Here is a 23,071-nt window from a genome sequence, read left to right as displayed (position 1 = left end):
CCATCCAGTTCAATCGTTTAACTCTATTTTAACCTGCCTAACTGGCAAAAAAAACCAATCTGAAGCTACTAGTCCCTGGATCAACTTGTACTATGAGCTATCTCCCATAACCCTGTATTCCCTCACTTGCTAAAAAGCCATCCAACCCCTTCTTAAAGGAGAAGGAAAGTTTAAAACTAAGTAAGCCTTATCAGAAAGGTCCACCTAAATATACCAGTAAACCCCCAAAGTAGTGCTGCTCTGAGTCCCCTGTCAAAAGAAACACTGCATTTCTTTCCTTCTATTGTGTACACATGGGCTTCTGTATCAGACTTCCTGACTTCAGCTTAAACCTCATTGCCCTGGGCAAGAGCATGCTCAGTTTGCTCCTCTCCCCACACCCCTCCCTTCTCTACTGTAATCTGAGCCCAGAGCAGGGAGAGACTCAGGCAGGAAGTGATGTCACACCACATTAATACTGCAGCTCCTATCCTAAACAAACAGAGAGTTTCTAGAGCTTTTTACTCGGGTATGGTAAAACATTCTACAGAATAAATAAAGCATTCTAGCTTGTACTATTGCAGCTAATCTATTGGCAATAAAATGCCTTCGTAGCTTTCCTTCTCCTTTAAAGCTATCTAATGTATCAGCCTGTACAACTGATTCAGGGAGAGAATTCCACATCTTCACAGCTCTCACTGTAAAAAACCCCTTCTGATTATTTATGAGGAACCTCTTTTCTTCTAATCGGAATGGTGACCTTGTGTCAGCTGGAAAGACCTACTGGTAAATAAAGCATTAGAGAGATTATTATATGATCCCCTTATATAATTATACATAGTCATCATATCACCCCTTAAGCGCCTCTTCTCCAGCGTGAATATCCCCAATTTGGCCAGTCTTTCCTCGTAGCTAAGATTTTCAATACCTTTTACCAGCTTAGTTGCCCTTCTCTGTACCCTCTCTAATTCAATAATGTCCTGTTTGAGTGATGGAGACCAAAACTGTACGGCATATTCTAGATGGGGCCTTACCAGTGCTCTATAAAATGGAAGAATGACCCCTTCCTGCCATGAATCAATGCCCCTTTTAATACAGCTCAAGACCTTATTTGCCCTTGATGCTGCTGACTGCCATTGCTTGCTACAGCCAAGTTTATTATCTACAAGGACTCCAAGGTCCTTTTCCATTATGGATTTGCCTAGTGCAGTCCCATTAAGGGTATAAGTGGCTTGGATATTTTTACATCCCAGGTGCATGACGTTACATTTATCAACATTGACTCATTTGCCATTTAGCTGCCCAGATTGCCAGTTTGTTAAGTTTCTGTTCTGTTGTGCCACATCCTGGATGGAATTAATTGGGCTGGATAGTTTTGTGTCGTCTGCAAACACTGATACATTACTTACAATACCCTCCCCTAATGACCAAGTTAAATAAAAGTGGACCCAATACTGAGCCCTGAGGGATCCCCACTAAGAACCTTACTAAGTAGAGAATGTAGCATTAACAACCACCCTCTGTACCCGATACTGTAGCCAGTTTCTGATCCAATTAAGCCCAACAGACCTTAGTTTAGAAGCATGGTTGCCCTTTTATTGGCCACCACCTGACTATATCTGGGAAGGGTGGGAGCTACAACATGGTGCTGGCCACTGCTCCTGTATAAACTATAAAAAACAAGGGAAAGTTGTGCTCACCACTAATTTTTAAAACCATTAGGTGGGGGTGCAATGAGGCTGTGACCACAAAATTCATAGGATACATCCACACAGGGCCGGCTTCTAGGTTACTGCTGGGTCCAGATGCATGCAGATCCAGGCACATGTGCACTTCAGCTCTCTACGCAAGGTTGGGTTTGGCATGCGCCAGTTGCGTCACTGGATCTGCATGCATCTAGGCCAGGGGTGCCCAAAAGTTAGATTGGGATCTACCAGTAGACCTTTAGCTGATGATCTGAAGACACTGTCTACAAACATCTTTTCTAAATCACCCTCATATTTAATGCTTTTCATTGAGATAATTATTATGTTAAGGTTATATAAGAAATAGTTCTTTGTTAAATATAACAATCTATATTTTCCCATTAATCAGAGAAAACAAAAATACATTTTAAAAGGAAAAAAAATAGAAATGGGCCCTTGATCACACTGGGCCCCTAGGCTATAGCCTCGGGTAGCCTGTGCATTAATCTGCCCCTGTTTGGACTCATGCAACTACATGCGATTTATAGGATGCAATTATGGCAATTTGGCACCATCCTACTGAATCTCCTGTGTAGTTTAGCTTATAAATGTAGTAGCAGAACATCTGCCATAAATAGTATTTATTTAAAAATAAATATCATTAATGTTACATGTTAGCATATAGTGGCTCAAATTAACAGAATTGTAAAATATGTTTTATTTGTCCAGAAGCATATCTTGATAATGTGCAGCTTGTCAAAGGTTAGTTTGCTTAAAAAGTGTTAAGTGCCAGGTTACAAAGCTGCCATAAAGCAAAGCAAATACCACAAAGATGGAACTATCTTCCAAAGGGCACAAACAATGGAAAGTGAGATGAGTTTGTGATTTCCAAAATAATCTTTTCTGTAAATCACTTCCTGTCATATTGTAGTATTAAAGGAGAAGGAAAGCTACGGAGGCATTTTATTGCCAATAGATTATCTGCAATAGTGCAAGCTAGAATGCTATATTTATTATGTAGAATGCTTTACCATACCTGAGTAAAAAGCTCTAGAAGCTCTCTGTTTGTTTAGGATAGCAGCTGCAGTATTAGCTTGGTGTGACATCACTTCCTGCCTGAGTCTCTCCCTGCTCACTTATAGCTCTGAGCTCAGATTATAGCAGAGATGGGGGGGGGGAAGAGGAGCAAACTGAGCATGCTCACGCCCGGGGCAAGGAGGTTTAAGATGAAGATAGGAAGTCTGATACAGAAGCCCATGTGTACACAATAGAAAGAAATGCAGTGTTTCTTTTGACAGGGGACTCAGAGCAGCACTACTTTGAGGGTTTACTGGTATATTTAGGTGGGCCTTTCTGATAAGGCTTACTTAGTTTTAACCTTTCCTTCTCCTTTAAAACACTAATATAAAGATAGCTAGATCTCAGCCACAAAGCAGGACAGGACTGCTGCTTACAATGGGTATCAGATAGGATCTGTGCCACAATGATCTGTTATGAAGATAGCTAGAATCTCAGCAATAAAGTAAGGCAGAGCTGTTGCTTAAACTGAGTATCAGATAGGATCTGTGACAGAATGCATGGCATAATCTATTTTATTATAATATATGCAATTAATGGCTGCTAGTTACACATGTTATTTTAGGAACCTCTGCTTATTACCTGGACACTGACAAATAGTATTTCCATGCAGTTGTAGATGATATCCATTGGTAATTGGCAGTGCAGCAGTAACACGACGTGGCCAATCTTAAAGATGGACAGCAGGATGCTGCATATCCCAAAAAGGGCAAGGGAGGCTGTGGAAATATTGACAGAGAAGCAGATGTAGAGATGGTGATAGAGGTTTAAATTGCAACTGGGTATTTCAGGGTATTTTCTCCTAACTAACCTTTTAGCCATAGAGCTCCTGCATGGTGGTCCTGGTGAAGTGCAGCATAATTAATCTTACGGACATACAGTAGATGGTAGAGCGACCAAATTGAGCTAAACAACATTAGGATGCAAAGGAAGATTTGTGAGTCTCCTTCTGGCACAGCATTGTTACTCAGTGCCACGCCGGTGACCAGAGTACCTCCCATAAACATGAGATTCATACCAAAGAGGCCTGAGAACAGTCTGCCAGTTTTTTTTGCCCTTCTGTGAAGAGTAGTGGATGACGTACAGTGACGATGAAGCCATGAACTCTCATAATTCCTCCCAGGGGCATCAAGGTCCATATATTGGTCTCTACATGATGCTTGTTCACCTAGGTGGAAGATGCACATAAAAACACAGCAGGTTGAGGTGAGACATTGACAGAACCACATTCTCTAATACTGCACTGACAGGTGGTACCAGAGTGTTGCTTTCATCTATAAATGTTATAGAGACTCACACAAGGTCAACTTTAGGGATGGCAAATGACACCATTCCTTTTGGGCCCATTGTCTGATCTTGTTTTTGGGTAGATTAACAGATTAACTCTGTTCATGAGAGGACCCCAGAGATGACCCAATGGTGTATACTCTTCTGTTGGAAATGACCTCACCTGTTGTAACATAAGGTATCCCAACCCCAGAACAAACCTCTAAATCCCGGCCTCAGCTCACGTTTCTGCCTATAACTGTTGCCTTTTGTTTTGGGAGGAGCCCTCTGCTACTCAGATGCCGCCATGTCTTATATCAGAGGACCAAGGACAGTTCTGGGCAAGCTAGGGAACAAACGTGTACAGGAAGAACGGAGAACAAGGGACGTGGTCGAGGGACAGGCCGGGCCAATATCAAACAGGCAGGGCAGAACCAAATCAGAGGAGTCACAGGCCGGGGTTAAACCAATAGTAGCGCAGTACAATTATGAGATCCGAAAGACTGGCAGAGGTCAGGACAGGCAGCACACCAGGAATAGTAAGGTACAGGCTATGTCAGGAACAGACAAGACAGAGTAAATCGGACCCAGGAACGATTGAAAATAGGCCTACGTTGGGCAGTGAGGTATTGCCCGTGGGCCCTTTAAATATTTGAATTTTTTACCAAACATCAGACACATCGATCGCCTCAAACCCGGAGTCAGCGTGAGCTTGTGTCATTTACAGATTTGCGCTTGAAGGAAGAGGAAGCGGCGATCGTTCGTGCCATGAGCACATCGGGCGTCCCCACCTCCCCACTAGCCCACCAGGTACTCTCACACCTGTGTTAGGAACTCCCTGGTTTAGAACCAAGGTTCATAGTATCTTGTATTCCTGCATCCTGGATTTATGTGTCCTGAAGTCCTTGTCTACTGGAGTCTGTTCCTGCCCTGTCCTTATTCCCCCGTTGGGATCTCATTTCCAGTTTCTGGGCCCTGGCCTTGTATTGAATTTCTGCCTTCTCTGAGGCCTGCCTCGGTCTAGTGTCTGTTTCACGGACTCTGTTTACTTGCAGACTGCCCTGACCAATTGCCTGAACTAGGACTTTGTTTTTTTTGCCTGCTCCTTTACACTTCTGCATAGGTCTATGTGTTTTCTATGTTCAAAAGCAGCTTGTGTGAAGCCTCTGTCATGTTAACAAGTGGTTACACAGCACGTTGGCTCTTTACCAACAGCAAACCCAGCAATACTAACACCATGTACTGTATGTGTGTCCAAGACTAGATTACCGGCCACACATGGGCAGAGTTACCTAATTTCCAACTGTCCTGTAGGGGGCGATCATCTGGGTATTAGAGCCACACACACAGATAGGAAAATTGCACTAATACAATGGAATATCCCATGAGGCAGTTTTAGATGACTGTAGTGCAGTTCCTGGGCAGCCAATAATCTGACGTGCCATCTAATTTAGTGCTTGGGTAAGCCACGCGTTCTGGCAAAATCAATCACATTTGGAGGGAAATGCACGTACTGTACTGCAGCCTAACTTCCATTTTATGGCAAAATAGCAAAGGTCACAGAGTGCTTTTTCAAGACCAGGCTATGGATCATGACTTCACATGTGACCTTGTATCTACTGATATGACATGGAAACAAACCTGTAAGAGTATTTTTTGTGAAAATGAGGTATTTACTAAAGGATGGTGTGAAAAAAATGGGTGTAACATGACTTGGGATGTTGCCAAATTTGTTTGCTTAGACTGATTGACATTGCAGAGCAGGATATCCGTGATGTCAGCCTGTCCTGCACTAGTGTTTTGTAGCAACATCCACAACCATTTGTAGAAGCATTACTGAGTGTCCTTGAGTAAATGTGGTCAAAGTGCATTATTCCCTAATTTCAGGCCAATGACCCTTATGACTGGGAGTGAAGGGAAGCTGTAGGTCCTTTCATTTGCCAGTGCTCCATCCACACACCAATAAGGGACATTGTCAGATGGAATGTTCTGTGTAGACAGACTGACTGAGAGTTAATAGGGTCACAGAATGGTCTGTTAAAGCTGACCATCTTATCAGCCAGATTGTCCAACCAATTTTCAGCCAAGCATGACCACCTTAACCTACAGAAATGTGTCTCAGACAAGCAGGACATTCTCCTTTAATGCAGACGTAGCACCTCCTTTTACTCGTGGTGTGCCAGTCCGACCCTGATTCCAGGAAAAATGAAATATTAATAAATTACTTTGACACAATAATGCCCCCAGTGGATAAAGTAGCAATCCTCTCTCCATAATTTATATATTTTGCTAATATAATAATAATTTAATAACCTCTCTTTCCTAACGTAATCATTGATGGTTTCTTATTAATGACTGAATCATAAGAAGACTCAATGTATTATATCATTTTAAGGATAATGTGAGCTTCCATCTGTTTCAGTTTTCAATCTTCAATCTGTTTTACTAGTAAATCAGGTATGGCCAGGTATCTGCATAATAAAGGACTAGTCTACTACTTGATCTTCATGCCAAAAGCAGAAAGACTCTGCATGAACTATTTACGCTACACATACGCCCTATGGCAAAAAAAGTATCCAGAGTTACAAACTTTCGTTGGAAGCAAAATCAGAACCATGGCTATTGATCGGGAACATGGAGTTTTATGGTCATCAGAGGCCATTAATCTGGAAATAGCACCTGGGAGTCTGGGCAAAAATTAATCCATATGTGATAAAATTTAGTAAATTACAAAATTTGCCAGTGTATAATATAAATAAATCACAGTGGGTATTTTTTTTCAGGGACATTTTAAAAAACAGACTATCGAATATGGACTTGAACAGTCTGAAGTAGGGGTGCCACCTGTCCAGTGACAGGATTAGAGAGACCAATCGCTGACCACCACATCATAGCCCCGGCCCTGATGTAATCACCCGACACGTCTTTGACTCACTCCGCTACATCATCAATCTGCACTGTTACGTCATGGCCCCACCCAAAGTTACCCGGGGGGAAAGGTGGCAACCCTAGTCTAGATTACCAGAGTATCTCCCAGTGGCTCCCAGCCAAGGAGAATTCCCTTCAAACCTTTCTTAAATTTTGGCAGTGGATGGTTCTTCCTGGTGTATCCCAGATGGCGGCACTCATAGCTTGTTTTGGAGTGAAAATTTTAAATAAAAAGATGTTGAAGACCCAAGTTCAATGCCAGAATATAGGTCTTATTGGGAGCTTCTGCTCTATTCCTGACTTTGCTGTTTGCTGTCTGCCTTGACATTTGCCTGAATCTCAGCTTTGAGCCTCTTAACCCTTTGGAAACCACATTTTGGACTCCTCTGCCTGCATTGTTGCTTCCTCCTTAGAACTTATTTAACCTTGGGCCTAGACAGGAGGGTCATTAATGCAGGGGGTATCTGGGTGGCCCTAAGAGGCCCAGTGGGACAATGATCCAATATAAAAGAGGGATATGGTTGGTGTATCCACATGTCCTTGGTCTACTGTATCAGCAAACACAGTCTCCTGTAATATAAGTTTGGGGACCAGTGCCCCCCCCCACAATTTTTTCCAAGCCCCCACTTCATCTGGGTGAAACTGCTGGATACCTGCACTCCGAACATCAAAAATTCAAAGATGGCCCTCCCTGCAATGGAACAGACCCCTGCTGCTGCGGAGTGTGCTTCCTCTGTAGTTATACACCACTGACTAGCTCCTTCTCAAATAGACCCTTTGTGTAAAAATCATAATTATACATATATCATGTTAGTAAGTTACCCAGACCACAGACAAAAGTGTAAGAGCACAAAAGCACAACCTACAGTGTTTATTAAAAAAGCACTTCTGTCCACAGTCCGTTGGCTCTGGACCTTGCGTTAAAGAAAAATTTAGTGTAGACAGTAGCACTGGCAGGTGCAAAGCAGCAAATACAGGGCCCCCTTTGGACTGTGCCTAATTTGCATGTGTGAATGAATACAGAGACCTGCAGCAATTCTATGAGCAGAGCACAAAGAAAAACATGGTGGATTGGGGGCGTGGCCTGCATGGGGAACGGCTAGGACGTGTGCCGTGTGAGCTCCGACCTGGGGCGCAAAAATACTGCTTTTATCCTGTTGATACCCGGCGAAATTTGCAATCCCCTTAAGAGGCAAGTACCTTACCAGGGTGGCAGCTACTCCCGATGGTGCGGAGAGGTCGGAGCAAAAGCGCAGCACAAGCGAAAACATCGAGGCGCACCATGTCGAATCAAAATGGCGCCGATCCGTCTGCACGCAGCATGACGCCTGAACATACACTGGGTGCACGGGATGCGGCTGCACAGAGGCTCGCGCAGTTTGTCAGAGACCCGCAAGCTCCACGGCCTGCTAAAGGTGAGACTGGTTGCTCACAGAGCACTGCTTCCTCGCGGTTTGAAACTCCAGGGAAGGCCGCAGTGCCTGATCCATTACCCCAGGCCTCACTGAGCCCTGAGCCTATAGAACCCACGTTAAATGAGGTTCTGTCTGCAATTACAGCTAATCACACTGTGCTCATGGGGAAGATTGATGAGCTTAAAACTGACTTTGCGATTTTGAAACATGACACCCAAAAGCTAAGAGAGAGAACGGGGGAAGCTGAGAGGAGGATCAGTGATCTGGAAGACCTTGCTCACCCCATTCCAGGCCGCCTAAATGCTGCAGAATCGCATATTGCTTTATTGGAGGCCAAGGCGGATGACTTGGAGAACAGGCTCCGAAGGAATAACATCAGGATCCTGGGGCTTCCTGAGAGGGCAGAAGGAGCTGCAACTGAAAGATTCATTGAACAGTGGCTTACTAGCACCTTTGGCCAATCGTCATTCTCATCGGCTTTCATAGTGGAGAGAGCTCATAGAGTTCCAGGGAAGCCACCTCCGCCTGGGGCCCCCCCGCGACCCCTAATAGCACGTTTGCTAAACTATAGGGATAGGGATGCGGCTCTGGCAGCGGCTCGACAAGCAGGGGAGATTCTGTATGAAAATCAAAGAATCTCTTTATACCCCGACTTCTCTACAGAGGTGAGAAAACAGAGAGCACGGTTTACAGAGGCAAAGCGGCTCCTGCGGCAGAAACAGCTACCATATGCCATGTTGTTCCCGGCGAGACTGAGGGTCAATCTCAGTGGTAAAGCCTATTTCTTCACCAAGCCGGAGGAGGTCATACAATGGATGGAGGAGAGACCACGCGGCTCCCCGCGCAGAGATTGATGAGGATTTGCATGCAGCTTGGAATATGGAGGTGCCATGCCTAGTGTGTGGGCGGTTGCGATTGGCATTAAGGATCCGGCTCCCCTTTTTCTTTATTGTCCTGGGTTTGGTGGACACATTCGCTTATTCAAATTTCTACTTGGTTACATCTGTGACTTCTCGCAGGACAGGTAATGGTCTTTATATTACTGCCTAATGGGACACATTTTCAGTATAACTATCTTGCCCCGGGTTGGAGGTCACCGGTGTGGACTGTCGGTGGGCACCTCCTGGACTGGACTCTGTGCGGGTACTAACCCCACGACAAAGTTAAGGCTTGTTTCAGTTATGGGCAGTAAACTCACTTGTACTATGTTTATGCAGTGGGTGGGGTGGGGGTGGGGAAAAGGGTTTTTGGTTATGAATGTTTTGTTGCTTGATGTCACATGTAATGGAAGGTTATGTAGGGTTCTACTACTGCGGTTTGGCAGACAACTGCCCATGATATCTAGTAAGATATCAGTTAGGAAACTTGAGAAACATGGCTTCGGTTAACATCTTATCGTGGAATGTGAGGGGTATGGGGGACGCCATAAAAAGAAGATTAGTCTTTGATTTTATACGTAGGCATAGACCTCAATTGATATTCTTACAGGAGACTCATTTAGTGGGCGGGAAAACGCTGTCCATGAAAAAGCCTTGGATAACTACGATGTACCACTCAGTATATTCCAGCTATTCTAGGGGGGTCTCTGTTCTGGTATGTAGATCGTGCCCCTTTGTAGCGGAAACGATTATTTCAGATAGACTTGGAAGGTTTATAATAGTGCAAGGCACTTTGTTGGGAAAGAAAATAACTCTGATTAATGTGTATGCACCCCCCCCGCTATCTGATGGTTTTTTGCAGGAACTGACCAACAAACTTCTGACCATTGCAGTGACTCCGCTACTCCTCATGGGTGACTTCAATGCGGTAGCTAATGCGGATATAGATAAACTTCACCCCCCCAGAGTGTCCTCAGCAATTTTGAATAGATGGCTGAACACTTTTCAACTGGTAGACTTATGGCGGGTGCGTAACCCGGGGGCGCGGCAGTTCACGTGTTACTCTCCTGGTTCCAATAATATGTCTAGAATTGACTTGGCGATAGGTTGCCCTGAGTTTAATAAATGGGTTCAAAAGGTAGAAATACTCACGCGAGGCATATCTGATCATTCCCCCATTCTGCTCACCATGTCGGCCTCGCAATCCCCAGCTGATCGGATTTGGAGATTGAGTCCTTACTGGGCTAAGCATGACCAGCTTCAGGAATCCATTCATACTAGCATAGAAAATTTCCTGGCACTAAACAAGGAAGAAGTCTCCCCACAAATAACATGGGATGCCTTTAAAGCTTTTATTAGGGGGGAGTTTATCAGTAATATTAAGGCGCTGTCAGATAGCTACCAGAGAGATTTGATGCAAAAATCTGCGGCGGTGCAGGAAGCTGAGATTACATATGTGGCACACCCAACTGACCAAACTCAAAAATTATGGCAGGATAAACAAAGGGAGCTACAGTTGGCCCAGGTGGAGCTTACAAAAAAGCATATCCTTTATCAGAGGTCTAATATTTTTGAGTTTGGAGATAAAAATGGAAAATTACTGGCTCTATTGTCCAAAGAAGCGGGGGGTTCAATGGCTATACCAGCGATAAAAGTTTCCAATGGGGCTGTTGATTCCACTCCAGAGGGTATCAATGGTAGGTTTATGAGTTATTATGCAGATCTCTATACTTCCAAGATGACGGTAACGAATGCGGAGGTAGACCAATACTTGTTTGACACGGACATACCGGAATTTGATGTAGGTACAATAGCACAGCTAGCCGAGCCAATTACTCAAGAGGAGGTGGAGGTGGCGATTGGAGCCTTCCCGGGGGGTAAAACTCCAGGCTTAGATGGCCTCCCCATTGAGTGGTATAAGCAAAATGTTAAAAAGATAGCCCCTCTGTTGGTTAATTTGTATAATGATGTCAGGGTGGGGGCACCCCTCCCAGAGTCTATGAGGGAAACGCTCATTATACTGATTCTCAAACCAGGCAAGGACCCCTTAGAATGCTCCTCGTATAGACCAATATCGCTTATTAATGTGGATGCCAAGATTCTGGCAAAGGTGCTTGGGAATAGATTGGCACCGCACCTGGCCAAGGTTATTTCACCGGATCAAACGGGCTTCATGCCGGGCCGCACTACTGACATTAATATCCGACGGCTGTTTACTAATATCTCAGTTGTACATGATACCCGGGGTGAGAGGGTGGTGGCGTCATTGGATAATGAGAAGGCGTTTGATTCGGTGGAATGGCACTATCTATGGGCCACAATGAAGAGGGTGGGTGTGCCCATAGATTACATCAAATGGGTGCAGGCACTTTACCGCTTCCCGGTGGGCAAAATTAGAACCAACACCAAAGTGTCAAAGGCCTTGGCAATTGGAAGGGGCACTAGACAAGGATGCCCCCTGTCCCCTCTTCTGTTCGCTCTTGCCATGGAACCGTTGGCCTGTCGCATTAAACTTTCGCAGGAGGTGCAGGGGTTACACCTGGGTTCGTGTAGGGAAACTATCTCCATGTATGCGGATGACACTCTCCTTTATCTTCCTAATCCGAATTATGCTCTCACTGGAGCACTGGCCATTATAAATTTACACACAAGGTATTCAGGGTTGAAGATTAACTGGTCTAATCAGTGCTTTTCCCCATTGACCCCCTCCCGCCGAACCTACCTCAGAATGTCCATGGTCTTCAGTGGGCGGACACCTTTAAATACTTGGGCATATGGGTACATTCGGATCTCCAGAAATATGTTGAGTTGAATGTACAACCCATCCTTAAATATATACTGGAGAGAAGGGAGGCTTGGGTGCATCTTCCCCTTACCCTATTAGGTAGAATTAACTTGTTTAAGATGATAATCCTTCCAAAACTCACATATGTATTTCGACAGGCCCCGATTGGCATACACAAAGCTGTTTTTACCAAACTAAAGAGTTCGATGTTGTCCCTATTTTGGAACAACGCTCCACCCAGGTTAGCCTTGAGCACTCTGCAGCTCCCTATTACTCAGGGTGGTTTGGCGGCTCCTAACCCCTTCTGGTACTACTTGGCGTCACAATTGGTGGTGGCGAAAAGCTGGGTTACTCCTTCTCCCACTAATGCGGCGACGCTCCTGGAAGCACAAATAGTGGGGTCTTGGGAAGGTTTGAGGAATCTGCTATATAGGGGTACCTCCCTTTCTCAGACCTTGTCTCCCCTAATGTCTACCACAATTGCAGTGTGGCGCACTGTTTTGCAATTTTACCCCAAATGTCAGCCACACTGTTCGGGATTCTCCCCACTGTGGTGTAATCCCAGACTCCAGCATCTCCGCACTATCCCAGACCCGCAGCTATGGGCACGTTATGGCATTAAGTACATCTCCGACGTTATGCCTGATGGTAACCTCAGTTCCTTTCAAGACTTGAAGCAGAGATTCTCTCTCCCTAATCCAATGCTCTTTAGGTATTTGCAACTGAGGCATGCTATAGCTATTCAGTTTCAGTCTGGCCCACCGGACACTACCCCCAGGAAAGTAGAATTAGATATTCGCTCAGAGGCTATTAGGAAACCTCTTTCATATTTTTATGCCCAATTGGTCAGGGTCGGTAGTCCCTCACTCACCAAACTGCTAGCTAGATGGCAACAGGATATCCCGGGGCTTACTTCGGAGGAATGGGAGGAGATTCTGGAATTGAGTCTGGATGGGATTATCTGCAGTAGGGATAGAATGACCCAATTGAATTACCTGCATAGAATATATCTTACTCCCTACAGGCTGAATAAAATGAACCATGCTTTGAGGGATGAATGCCCCAGATGTTCTAACTCGCCGGCAAATTTTATGCACATGATCTGGAATTGCCCGGTTATGCAGACATTTTGGGGAGAGGTCAGCCGAATCATTAGTGTAAAAACTGGTATCCCGGTGCCACTGCATCCTAAGGTGTTGATATTGAATCTGCTAGGGGAGATCTCCCACAACAGGGCGCAGAGGACGCTTTTGATCACTTTATGTATGTACGCAAAAAAAGCTATAGCTTTGAAATGGAAATCTAGAGGGGGCCCAACGGTACAGGGCTGGGAGCAACTCATTAACAATGCGCTCCCCCTGCATAAACTCACATATATGAGAAGGGGCTGTTTGGAGAAATTTAATAAAATTTGGGCACCTTGGTCGGAGGAGGATGAGAGTCTGGGCTAACTGCAGTAGATGAATGTACCTGTCTATTACACTGTTTTTGGTTTTTCTTTTATTATTTTTCTATGGCACAGTATTTGGAATGAACCTGTGTATAATAATCTGTGTTGAAGGATGACATCAAGATGGTTAATGTTTGTAATGATTGTTTATTTGGTTAATGTGCAGGAAAATTGAGATGCAATGCTATTATACGACTTTATTTCTGTATTGCTATGATTGCACAATAAAAGAATTGTTAAAAAAAAAACATGGTGGATTGTGGACCTTTTTTGCACTTTACATTCTGCGCTGCGTCTGCTAAATAACCCCTGTTTGGTAAGGTGCATCAGGCTTGCTCTTTGCTGGCACAGGTTCTGCACCCCTCATCATGATACATAATATACCTGATGTGTGAAAATAATACTTTCCAATTGTGTTCTCCTCTTTCAACAAATATGACTTAGAGTGGCACCAAGCATTGTTTTCTGCTCATGGTAAATTACTTTGTGTATACTGCAGAGCAGAACTAATGATTAGAGCACAAAAACCTGTGTATTTGCACTAAGTAATCCTGTAGAGCAGGGATCCCCAACCAGTAGCTCGTGAGCAACATGTTGCTCTCCAACCCCTTGGATGTTGCTCCCAGTGGCCTCAAAGCAGGTGCTTATTTTTAATTCCAGGCTTGGAGGCAAGTTTTGGCTGCATTACAACCAGGTGTACTGCCAAACAGAGCCTCAATGACAATCCACATAGGGGCTACTAAATGGCCAATCACAGCCTGTATTTGGCACTCCAAGAACATTTTTCATGCTAGTGTTGCTCCCCATCTCCTTTAACTTCTGAATGTTGCTCACGGGTTCTAAAGGTTGGGGATCCCTGCTGTAGAGTATACATCAGCTTATAACATGCACTAGTTATTCCTATGTGAATATATTATGAAATAATCGCCCAGTAACTTCTATTTATCCCACTAATTGAACCTCAATTTTACATTTCATATTTTTCATAATTTTTTGCATGCAATTTGTTTTTTGTAGTTCCATGAACCCAAAACTCATCTTTGCCTTGATTGTACATTTTCTTCCTTATGAAAATAAAACAGGCTGTACTATAAAAATATGAGTTTCAGATACTGAAACATGGGAAGCAATTATTTGGTGCAAGTGCAGTTCCAAGCCCACAGAAAACCCACAGCCAGGTCAACGATCACTGGCAGCCAAAGCAAGTATGGCGGCAATCTGTGCATGCTAATACCATGCATTTACCTGCTCTCTGGCAGTGCTACTGGCAAACATCACACAACTTATATAAGGAAGGAGAGAACAAACAAGAAGCAGTAGTTATTGATACTTCAATGCTTTCAACTTTTTGTTCTGCAATTGCACCCTCCCTTTTTTCTCCAAAATGGGTTTGCCCTAAACTAGTGCCCCTAGTTGGGACCCTGGAATAACCAGGCAAATGCACCCAAACAGGTTACTGGTTGCTCCAGTTTAGTGTATTAGTGATTATACATGAATATAGAATTTATAGAATTTTGCCTACCTGTATTTGTCGATTCCATTGTAACTGTGATGTGTGATGTCTCCATGCCGGCACCCCAGAGATAAAGCAGGCTCCCTCTGACTGCTCCCAGTGGTTTCCTCTCTTTATAGCAGCCACTTTTGTTCACTGAAGTCTTTTTTCTTTTTGTTTGCTTTCATCATGATCTTCCCATTGCATTAATTGCCCATTTGCTCCCTACTGTGAAATTGCAGTTAGCTCACCCCTCCTTTCTCTGCATATATGAGGGATTATCCTCCCTTGGCGTGCCCCAGGGCAGGGCAGAGATCCATACATGTAATGTGGCATACAACCGAATCTCCTGTTTGGAAAAGGAAATGGCAGGTCATACTTCAAGGAACCCTGTAACCTTTTCACAATAGCAAAGGAGTTCAAGGAAAAAGTCTTAGTTTTCACCAGTGTATATAGAGAGCACAGGATCAGAAGGAGCTTAAAGTAAACAAATACACAGATGCTTGAGATCACCATACGATTGAACGATTCGAAGGATTTTAATCGATCGATCGAAGGATTTTCCTTCGATCAAAAAAACCTTAGAAAACTGATGGGGAAGGTCCCAAATAGGCTAACATTGTAGCTCGGTAGGTTTAAAGTGGCCAAAAAGTGGTCAAAGAGACAGTACTTCGACTATCAAATGGTCAAATAGTCAAACGATTTTTAGTTTGAAACGTTCGAATCGAAGTCGTAGTCGAAGGTCGTAGTCGCCTATTCGATGGTCAAAGTACCCAAAAAAAACCTTCGAAATTCAACATTTTTTTACTTTGAATCCTTCACTCAAGCTTAGTAAATATGCCCCCAAATGAACCCAATAGGCTGGTTCTGCTTTTAATAATGATTAATTATATCTTAGTTTGGCTCAAGTACAAGGTACTGTTTTAATACAGAGAAAAGGGAATTCATTTTAAAATTTGGATTATTTGATTCCAATTGAGTCTAGGGGAGACGGCATTTCTGTAATCCGGAGCTTTATGGATAACGGGTTTTGGGTTTCCAGATAACGGATCATGGGGGCAACCATTCAAAGGAGAAAAGGCTCAAGTTACACAGCAGATAAGCTCTGTAGAACATAATGGTATCTGTTATCCATTATTTATCCTGTGCCATAGAGCCTTTTTTTCAATTTCCGCCATTGCTACACAGCAGCTTGTTTATATGAACTATAGTAGTGTTTCTGGAGCAAACACAGCAGTTTTACCAGTCCAGGGCAACACTACATGATATTTTCATTAAAACACTTTCATTTTTTTACTGTTCCTTTAAGGACACTTGTGGTGTAGTACAACTCTCAAGCACTTTTTCCATTGAAAGGGAACACAGAGTCCCTATAAGGTAATCCCCTGTGGGCTCCCCCTGGGCCACTAATAGCCAAACTACTGAATGTGTGAGACCAGAATAAGAACTTGAAGTTGTAAGTTTTGGTATGATGTAGAGAGTGATATTCAGAGACAATTTGAATTTGTTTTCATTTTTTATTATTTGTGGTTTTAAGTTAGTTTTTTATTAAGCAGCTCTTCAGTTTGTAATTTCAGCAATCTGATTGCTAGGATCCACATTACCCTAGCAACCATGCAGTGATTTGAATAAGAATCTGGAATATGAATAGAAGAAGCCTGAATAGAAAGATGAGTAATATAAAGTAGCAATAACAATACATTTGTCGCCTTACAGAGCATTTCTTTTATATGGCGTCAGTGTTCCCGATTTGAAATTAGCAAAATAATAAAGAAATGATCAAATGCTCAATGTGAACAGACACATGGAGTAGAGCTCCTCTCTCAGGGCCGCTATAATTCTGTTTTTACAGGGCACTTAACATTGCCACAATGGCTGCAGAAGAGCTGGACCTGCAGCGGCAACCTCAGAGAATCCTTATGGGGCAGAATAAAGCCCAGAAACGGGCCTCCTCTACGGCAGGGCGGCTGGATAAATTTGCACTTGAGGAAAATCAAGATGGCGACCGCAACTCTGCTAGCAGGCCTCCCTCTCCTCCCTCCCTGTTGGCCACTACCACAGCGCATCCAGGAACTATAACGTATGGCCACAACAACTTGTGGTTTGTGGGCTTTCCGGAGAGAACGAAAGGGACAAGCCGGAGCACTTCATAGAGGACTGGCTGGCTGCAACCTTTGACCGGGCGAACCTTTCCTCCACCTTTGCTGTAGAAAGAGCACACCTGATCCCAACAAGACCTGGGCCACCGGGGGCAACCCCTCGGCCGTTCATTGCGAGGCTCCTAAACGCCAGAGACACCATCCTCTCCATGGCACGTAACCGGGCGGCCTTAAAGCAGCGCATTTTTTTTTGTCCCCACAGGAGGCGAGCAACTGGATGGACGCGAATAACATTCCGGCACTACAGTAATATCCTACCATGGCATCCTTGGGGCCATGAGATAACTATGTTTTGAATACACTATCCCCAGCCTGTACTTTATTCTAACAAAATGACGCTCTGAACAGTTGTATCCAATTGCCCCACAGCTTTTTCTTCATGGAGATGCCAACTAATAGCTGCCCATATGTCTTGCCCCAAGCAGGCCAATCACGACAAGGCCACTCTTCTCCTATTTGGGCCCTGCACACTTCCCGCAACTGGCCCTGAAAAGAGGAGTCTTACCCCACTGAGACTACCTGTTCACAGTCCACAGATGGGATCTGGTTTTAGCGCCACACCTACACAATTGTTGGTTAATTCTGGGATTAATTCTACCCCCTGTTGGGGTTGGGGTGGAACTGGATATGGGACACTGAAAAAGCCAATGCAGTGTTACGTTTTGTGGGAATTTCAATGGTTTAAGTTACTGATCAAGATGTGTTTTTTTTCCTTGAATTATACTTGTCATATGTTACTGTTATATCACACCAAGGGACAATGGGTACGATAGCAATAAGTTGGAATGTGAGGGGTCTCAACTACCCCATTAAAAGGAGGCTGGTCCTGGACTATCTGAAGCAAAAGAATGTTAAGATAGCTTTCCTGCAAGAAACCCACTTGGTTGGAGGAAAAACCTTAGCATTAATAAAGCAGTGGTTGGGCTGGGATTACCGATCTGCCCACTCCGGTTATTTCTCAGGTGTTTCCACTCTAATCCAGTGGCGGAACTACCGGGGGAGCAGGGGGTGCGAGCGGGCCAGGGCCCGCACCCCCTCAAAGCCCCCCGGCAGCCCGATCGCCACTGAAATGCGGGCCTTACGGTACATCTCTAATCCAAGACAGTCAATTTTGTGATGGAAAGTATTGAGACGGATATTAAGGGAAGGTATATTTTCATACATTGCTTCATCAATAATGTGGAACTAATCCATGCGAATATATATGTCCGTCCCCCGTTTAAGGAGGATTGCCTAATTAAGCTAACGCAGAGTATGGCCAGATATCCACATGCAAAGGCAATTGCAATGGGAGATTATAATGCACTTCTAAATGTAGACATGAACAAAATTGTCACAGGGGTGACAAAGGCCTTCAGCGAAACCTAGAAGGGTTGGGACTGGTAGAAGCTTGGAGGCATCTTCACCCTAAAACTAAACAGCACTCCTGTTTTTCACAATCGCATACGTCTTTGTCTAGAATCGACTATGCCCCGGTGGACAGCCCAACCTTGCCATTAATTACAAAAGCGCAGTATCTCCCCAGGGGGATTTCTGACAATGCACCCTTAGAAATAGTCCTCCAATTGGAGTGTGTGGTTCAAAAGCCAAGATGGTCTTTGAACCCGGTCTGGCTAAAAATATTAGACAATGAAACCACACTAGATGCTACTATACACGACTTCTTTAATATTAACGTTGGGACCGCAGACGCCCTCACAGTCTGGGATGCCTTTATAAGAGGCCATCTAGGGCCAGAGATATCTGCATTTAAAAAGCAAGTCAAGTTGCCCTCCACCCTACAGGGAATAACCTTAATACCCTTAATATTAAAACAGCAAGAGTACAATCAGTATATGACTCAAAAGGCTCAAAGGCACCAGTTGTTTACTAAGGCCCAAATATATGAACAAGGGGAAAGAGCTGGAAAATGCTGGCTCACTTAGCAAAACAGAATTCATCCCCACCTGCAATTTCGGCACTGCAGGACATGTCAGGCAATACCATCACTCATGTTGAGGGAATTAAACAAACACTGGTGCAATTTTATACAGACCTTTACTCCTCGAAGCTGCAAAAACCGCTTTCTGAGATTGACACCTTTCTAGACGGTTTGAACACCCCTAAACTGGCTCCCCAATATAGAGTTTTTCTGGATGAAAAGATCACAGTAGTGGAAATTGTAATGGCAATTGTGTCCTTCCCTAATGGTAAGGCTCAAGGGCGGATGGGATTCCCATAGAGGTATACAAAAGGCATGTAAAAACCCTCTCACCGCATCTCCTGGAGACCTTTAACGCAGCACTGGCAGAGGGGAGGTTGCCGTGCTCAATGTATGAAGCAGCGATAGCCTTGCTACCAAAAGGAAAGGACCAGAAGCTGTGTGATTCATATAGACCCATCTCCCTCCTCACAGCAGATGTCAAAATTCTGCCCAAAATACCTGCCAAGTGACTTAGTAAAGTAATCACCATGATAATCAACCCTGACCAAAAAGGATTTATTCCAGGCAAAACAGTGTCTTGCTACAAGTTCCCTTGGCAGACTTATCACAAACTAAGGGGCAAATTCACTAAGATGCGAAGTTGCGCCAGGCGCAACTTCGCCAGGCGTAGTTTCGCCAGGGCTCCGCAAATCCACTAAAATCCGAAGTTGCGCACAGGGGTAGCGTAAGGTTGCGAAGTTGCGCTAGCGTTGATTCGCTATATAAAGCGAAGTTACGCTAGCGAAGGCTAATTTGCATGCGGCGCGAAATTCAAATTTCAATGGAGGAACACGTATCTGCACTACAAATGCCTAGAAAACCTTCAAATCAGCAAATAAAAATTTTATTTTGCCCTACACATGTGCCCACTGTCTAGGTAAGTTGCCATGAGTCAGGAAATGTAGGGGGGAGGAAGGGGAGCCCCAAAAATTTTTCGATCTTTTTCAGCCTATCAGCCATCATGTAGAAAACACGCCAGCGTTTTTTTGGGACTTAGAAAAAAAATTGACTTTTTTTTTAAACAATCCCTATCTACTCTATTGCGCTTCGCCAGGTCTGAGGTGGCGAAGGAAGTCTAGCGTAAAAGGTAGCGTTCAGTACACTGCGCAAGTTAGTTAATTTGCGTAGTTTCATCGCTAGCGAAACTTCGCCTGGCATAAGGTTGCGAAGTAACACTAGCGAAACTACGCCAGCGTTCGTTAGTGAATTTGCGCAGTAGTGAAAATGCCAAACGCTAGCGAATTAACGCTAGCGTTCGGCGCTTCGCGCCTTAGTGAATTTGCCCCTAAATGTCTAACTGAGCACTCCCCCAGCAGACTGTAGGGGTGGAAATAAAACACACACACATTGATCATCATTAAAGAAGAATAATATATTGTAAGAAAAGTAATACAATACCGATTGAAGACAACGCAACGTCTAGCCGAGCTTCCCTTGGCAGACTTCTGAGAGGAACATCAGCTGGGGGACCCTGGGCCCAAATCAAATACAGCGACTCCCAGAGCACATCAATTGGCCAATGGTCCTTACAAGACCAACTATTCTACACAACACGTCTGCTTGTAGATGAAGTCCCGAAGCCCCACCCCCAGCTGAGCTCCTTTTTATATTGGTACAATAACAAAGTAATAAATCATTACACATAGACATATATAATAATGGCTACATGCCCAGGACATGGCCATGAGAATGACCATGAAAATGGAAATAACCATGCGAATGAAAATAATTGAAATAATGAAACTATGTGAATAAGATATGAGCTTCCTCCTTAATAAACATATTTATTTGTTTATGAGTATATTACCTTAACTCCTACTATTCCCTGTTCTCCTGCTAATATCAGTACATCCATTTTACAACTAAGAAGCCATATTGAATGCACTTGATCACACTCACATTCTCAGGATTCAGTATTCGGCCAAATTGTACGCAAAGGATTCGGGTGTTCGACCGATTTCAAAATGGTGGATTCGGTGGATCCCTACATTAAAATGCATTTCATTGCCAAAGTCCTGTAATGTTCGTTCCCTAACATCATTGTTCTTCTTAAAAAACAGCAAATACAATGTTTATGTACCTCAGATCATTTCAACAGACTTGAGTGTATATTACAAGGATTAAAACTCCAATTTTTGACATGAGCTCCTTCAGATGGGCTTGTAGAAATGGTGCAGAAACACTATTTGAACTTTTTTTTACACATACACACCTGATTCCACATACTTGTATAAATAATTTCCCACCCCTTCTTACACTAAAAGTGTTATGCAAACTCTCCCTCACCTTGTTCCATTTTGAAGTGATGGATTCTGGGATTGAAGTCCCTCTGCTAGTGGGTGCTGCACAAACATCCTAGAAAGTAGAAAGACCAGAATCAATCACTTCAAAATGGAACACATGCATGACACTGTGAGCCTAAAGGGGCGGGAAATGACCCTGTAATCCCATACAAATGATTGTGGTTTCTCTCCAGTATATTTTCCCTGGCTGGCATTTTACTGACCTGGCTTGCAAAACTTATGTTTTATGTCAATTATATTAATAGGAAATAAGAAAAAACTATAATAATATTTTTTTCCAGAAAAGGAGGCTATGGCCTAACTGAAGAACTCCAAACCCTCAGGCTGCATACATACTAATTGGCCGTAATAATGGCCTGAACACTAATAAAAGGAAGGTTTACACTAGAACGGAATTATCTCTGACTATCTAGAAAATCTAGAGAAATTCAATTATGTTTTGTTATGGACCTGATGGTCCCCAACCTTGTTTACCCTCGAGCAACATAGAGATTTAAAAAGAGTCAAGAAGCAACACAAACATGAAAAATGTTCCTGGGTAGTGCAAAATAAGTGCTGTGATTGGATATTGGTTGCCCTTATGTGGACTGGCGGCCTACTGGAGGCTTTGTTTGGCAATACACCTGGGTTTATGCAACCAAAACTTGCCTGGAATTCAAAAATAAGCACCTGCTTTGAGGCCACTGGGAGCAACATCCAAGGGGTTGGTGAGCAACATGTTGCTCCTGAGCCACTGGTTGGGGATCACTGGTCTAGTAAAGGATAGAAGAAAGGGTGAAGTTCCTCACACCGGACAGTTTGTAAAAAGACAAAATCTTTATCAGTCCATATTAAAAACACACTTTTAACAAACAGTCTGGTGTGCGGAACTTCACCCTTTCTTCTTTCCTCTATTGCGTGCGGCGTGGGACGCCAAGAGTTCCTTGCACCCAGTTGTGTATTAAGTGCTGCAGGTTTCCAACTACATGATTGCGCTGAGTCGGATCAGTTATCTATATCTTTTTTTTCACTGGTCTAGTAAACCTACGGGATGGCTAAGCTGGTCATACACTTAACAAGCTGCCAAAACAAACCACATTGGGCTGAACCAATCATTTGGTCCAGAAATTAAGAGCCACATCATCGAAGGTCTGTATTTTTTGCTGGCACTTTCAGGCAGTGATCACTCAGGGATACAGAATAAAACTATAAACACTTCCCTGAAATGTCATCAGCCAAACCCGCCCTGTGCTATATTTGTAGCTTTATTCCAAAATATTTTCCTATAGCCCCCCTATGACCTTACCAAAAATAGGGGCTCACAAGCTCCACTACCTGTTCACCCAAACCCCTTCACTGGTTCCCCAGAACTACGCCACTCCGTCTGGAATTTGTGTGTTCAGCATTCCTTTAGACTCTCATCCAGCTTTAAGGTGTTTGCCATGGTTAGTGTGTATGAAAGGGATAAAGTGTCTGTTGTAATCACTCATCTTCCGGCACTGTAAGCTGCATATTTTATTTATATAAAACGACAGTAACACGCATTTATGTTGTACTTCTACTGACCTGGCCAATGCTGTTCCTACAACCCCTTAAAAATATCTCTTCAGGGAATACTTATAAATGCACAATCCACACATTGTAAATAAGAGAAGGCAGCAGATGATCATGGAATGTTATGTGTATGTACATTATCATGGACCAATCTGAGT

General features: G+C 43.7%; 1 protein-coding gene across 1 annotated transcript in view; it reads right to left on the bottom strand.

Annotated features, from left to right (window-relative positions):
• LOC108702807 (proton channel OTOP3) overlaps positions 1–23,071 on the bottom strand; it is a 33,394-nt gene that overhangs the window by 4,691 nt on the left and 5,632 nt on the right. The window contains exons 2-5 of the mRNA XM_041577970.1: positions 21,364–21,432; positions 15,207–15,304; positions 3,553–3,909; positions 3,324–3,460 (exon numbers count right to left, since the gene is read on the bottom strand). Coding sequence (XP_041433904.1) covers positions 3,324–3,460; positions 3,553–3,909; positions 15,207–15,304; positions 21,364–21,432 — 661 coding nt within the window. The remainder of the gene's footprint in view (positions 1–3,323; positions 3,461–3,552; positions 3,910–15,206; positions 15,305–21,363; positions 21,433–23,071) is intronic.

This window comes from Xenopus laevis, chromosome 9_10S (genome assembly GCF_017654675.1).
Source record: "Xenopus laevis strain J_2021 chromosome 9_10S, Xenopus_laevis_v10.1, whole genome shotgun sequence".
Classification (NCBI taxonomy): domain Eukaryota; kingdom Metazoa; phylum Chordata; class Amphibia; order Anura; family Pipidae; genus Xenopus; species Xenopus laevis.
This window is presented reverse-complemented; position numbering and strand designations above follow the sequence as displayed.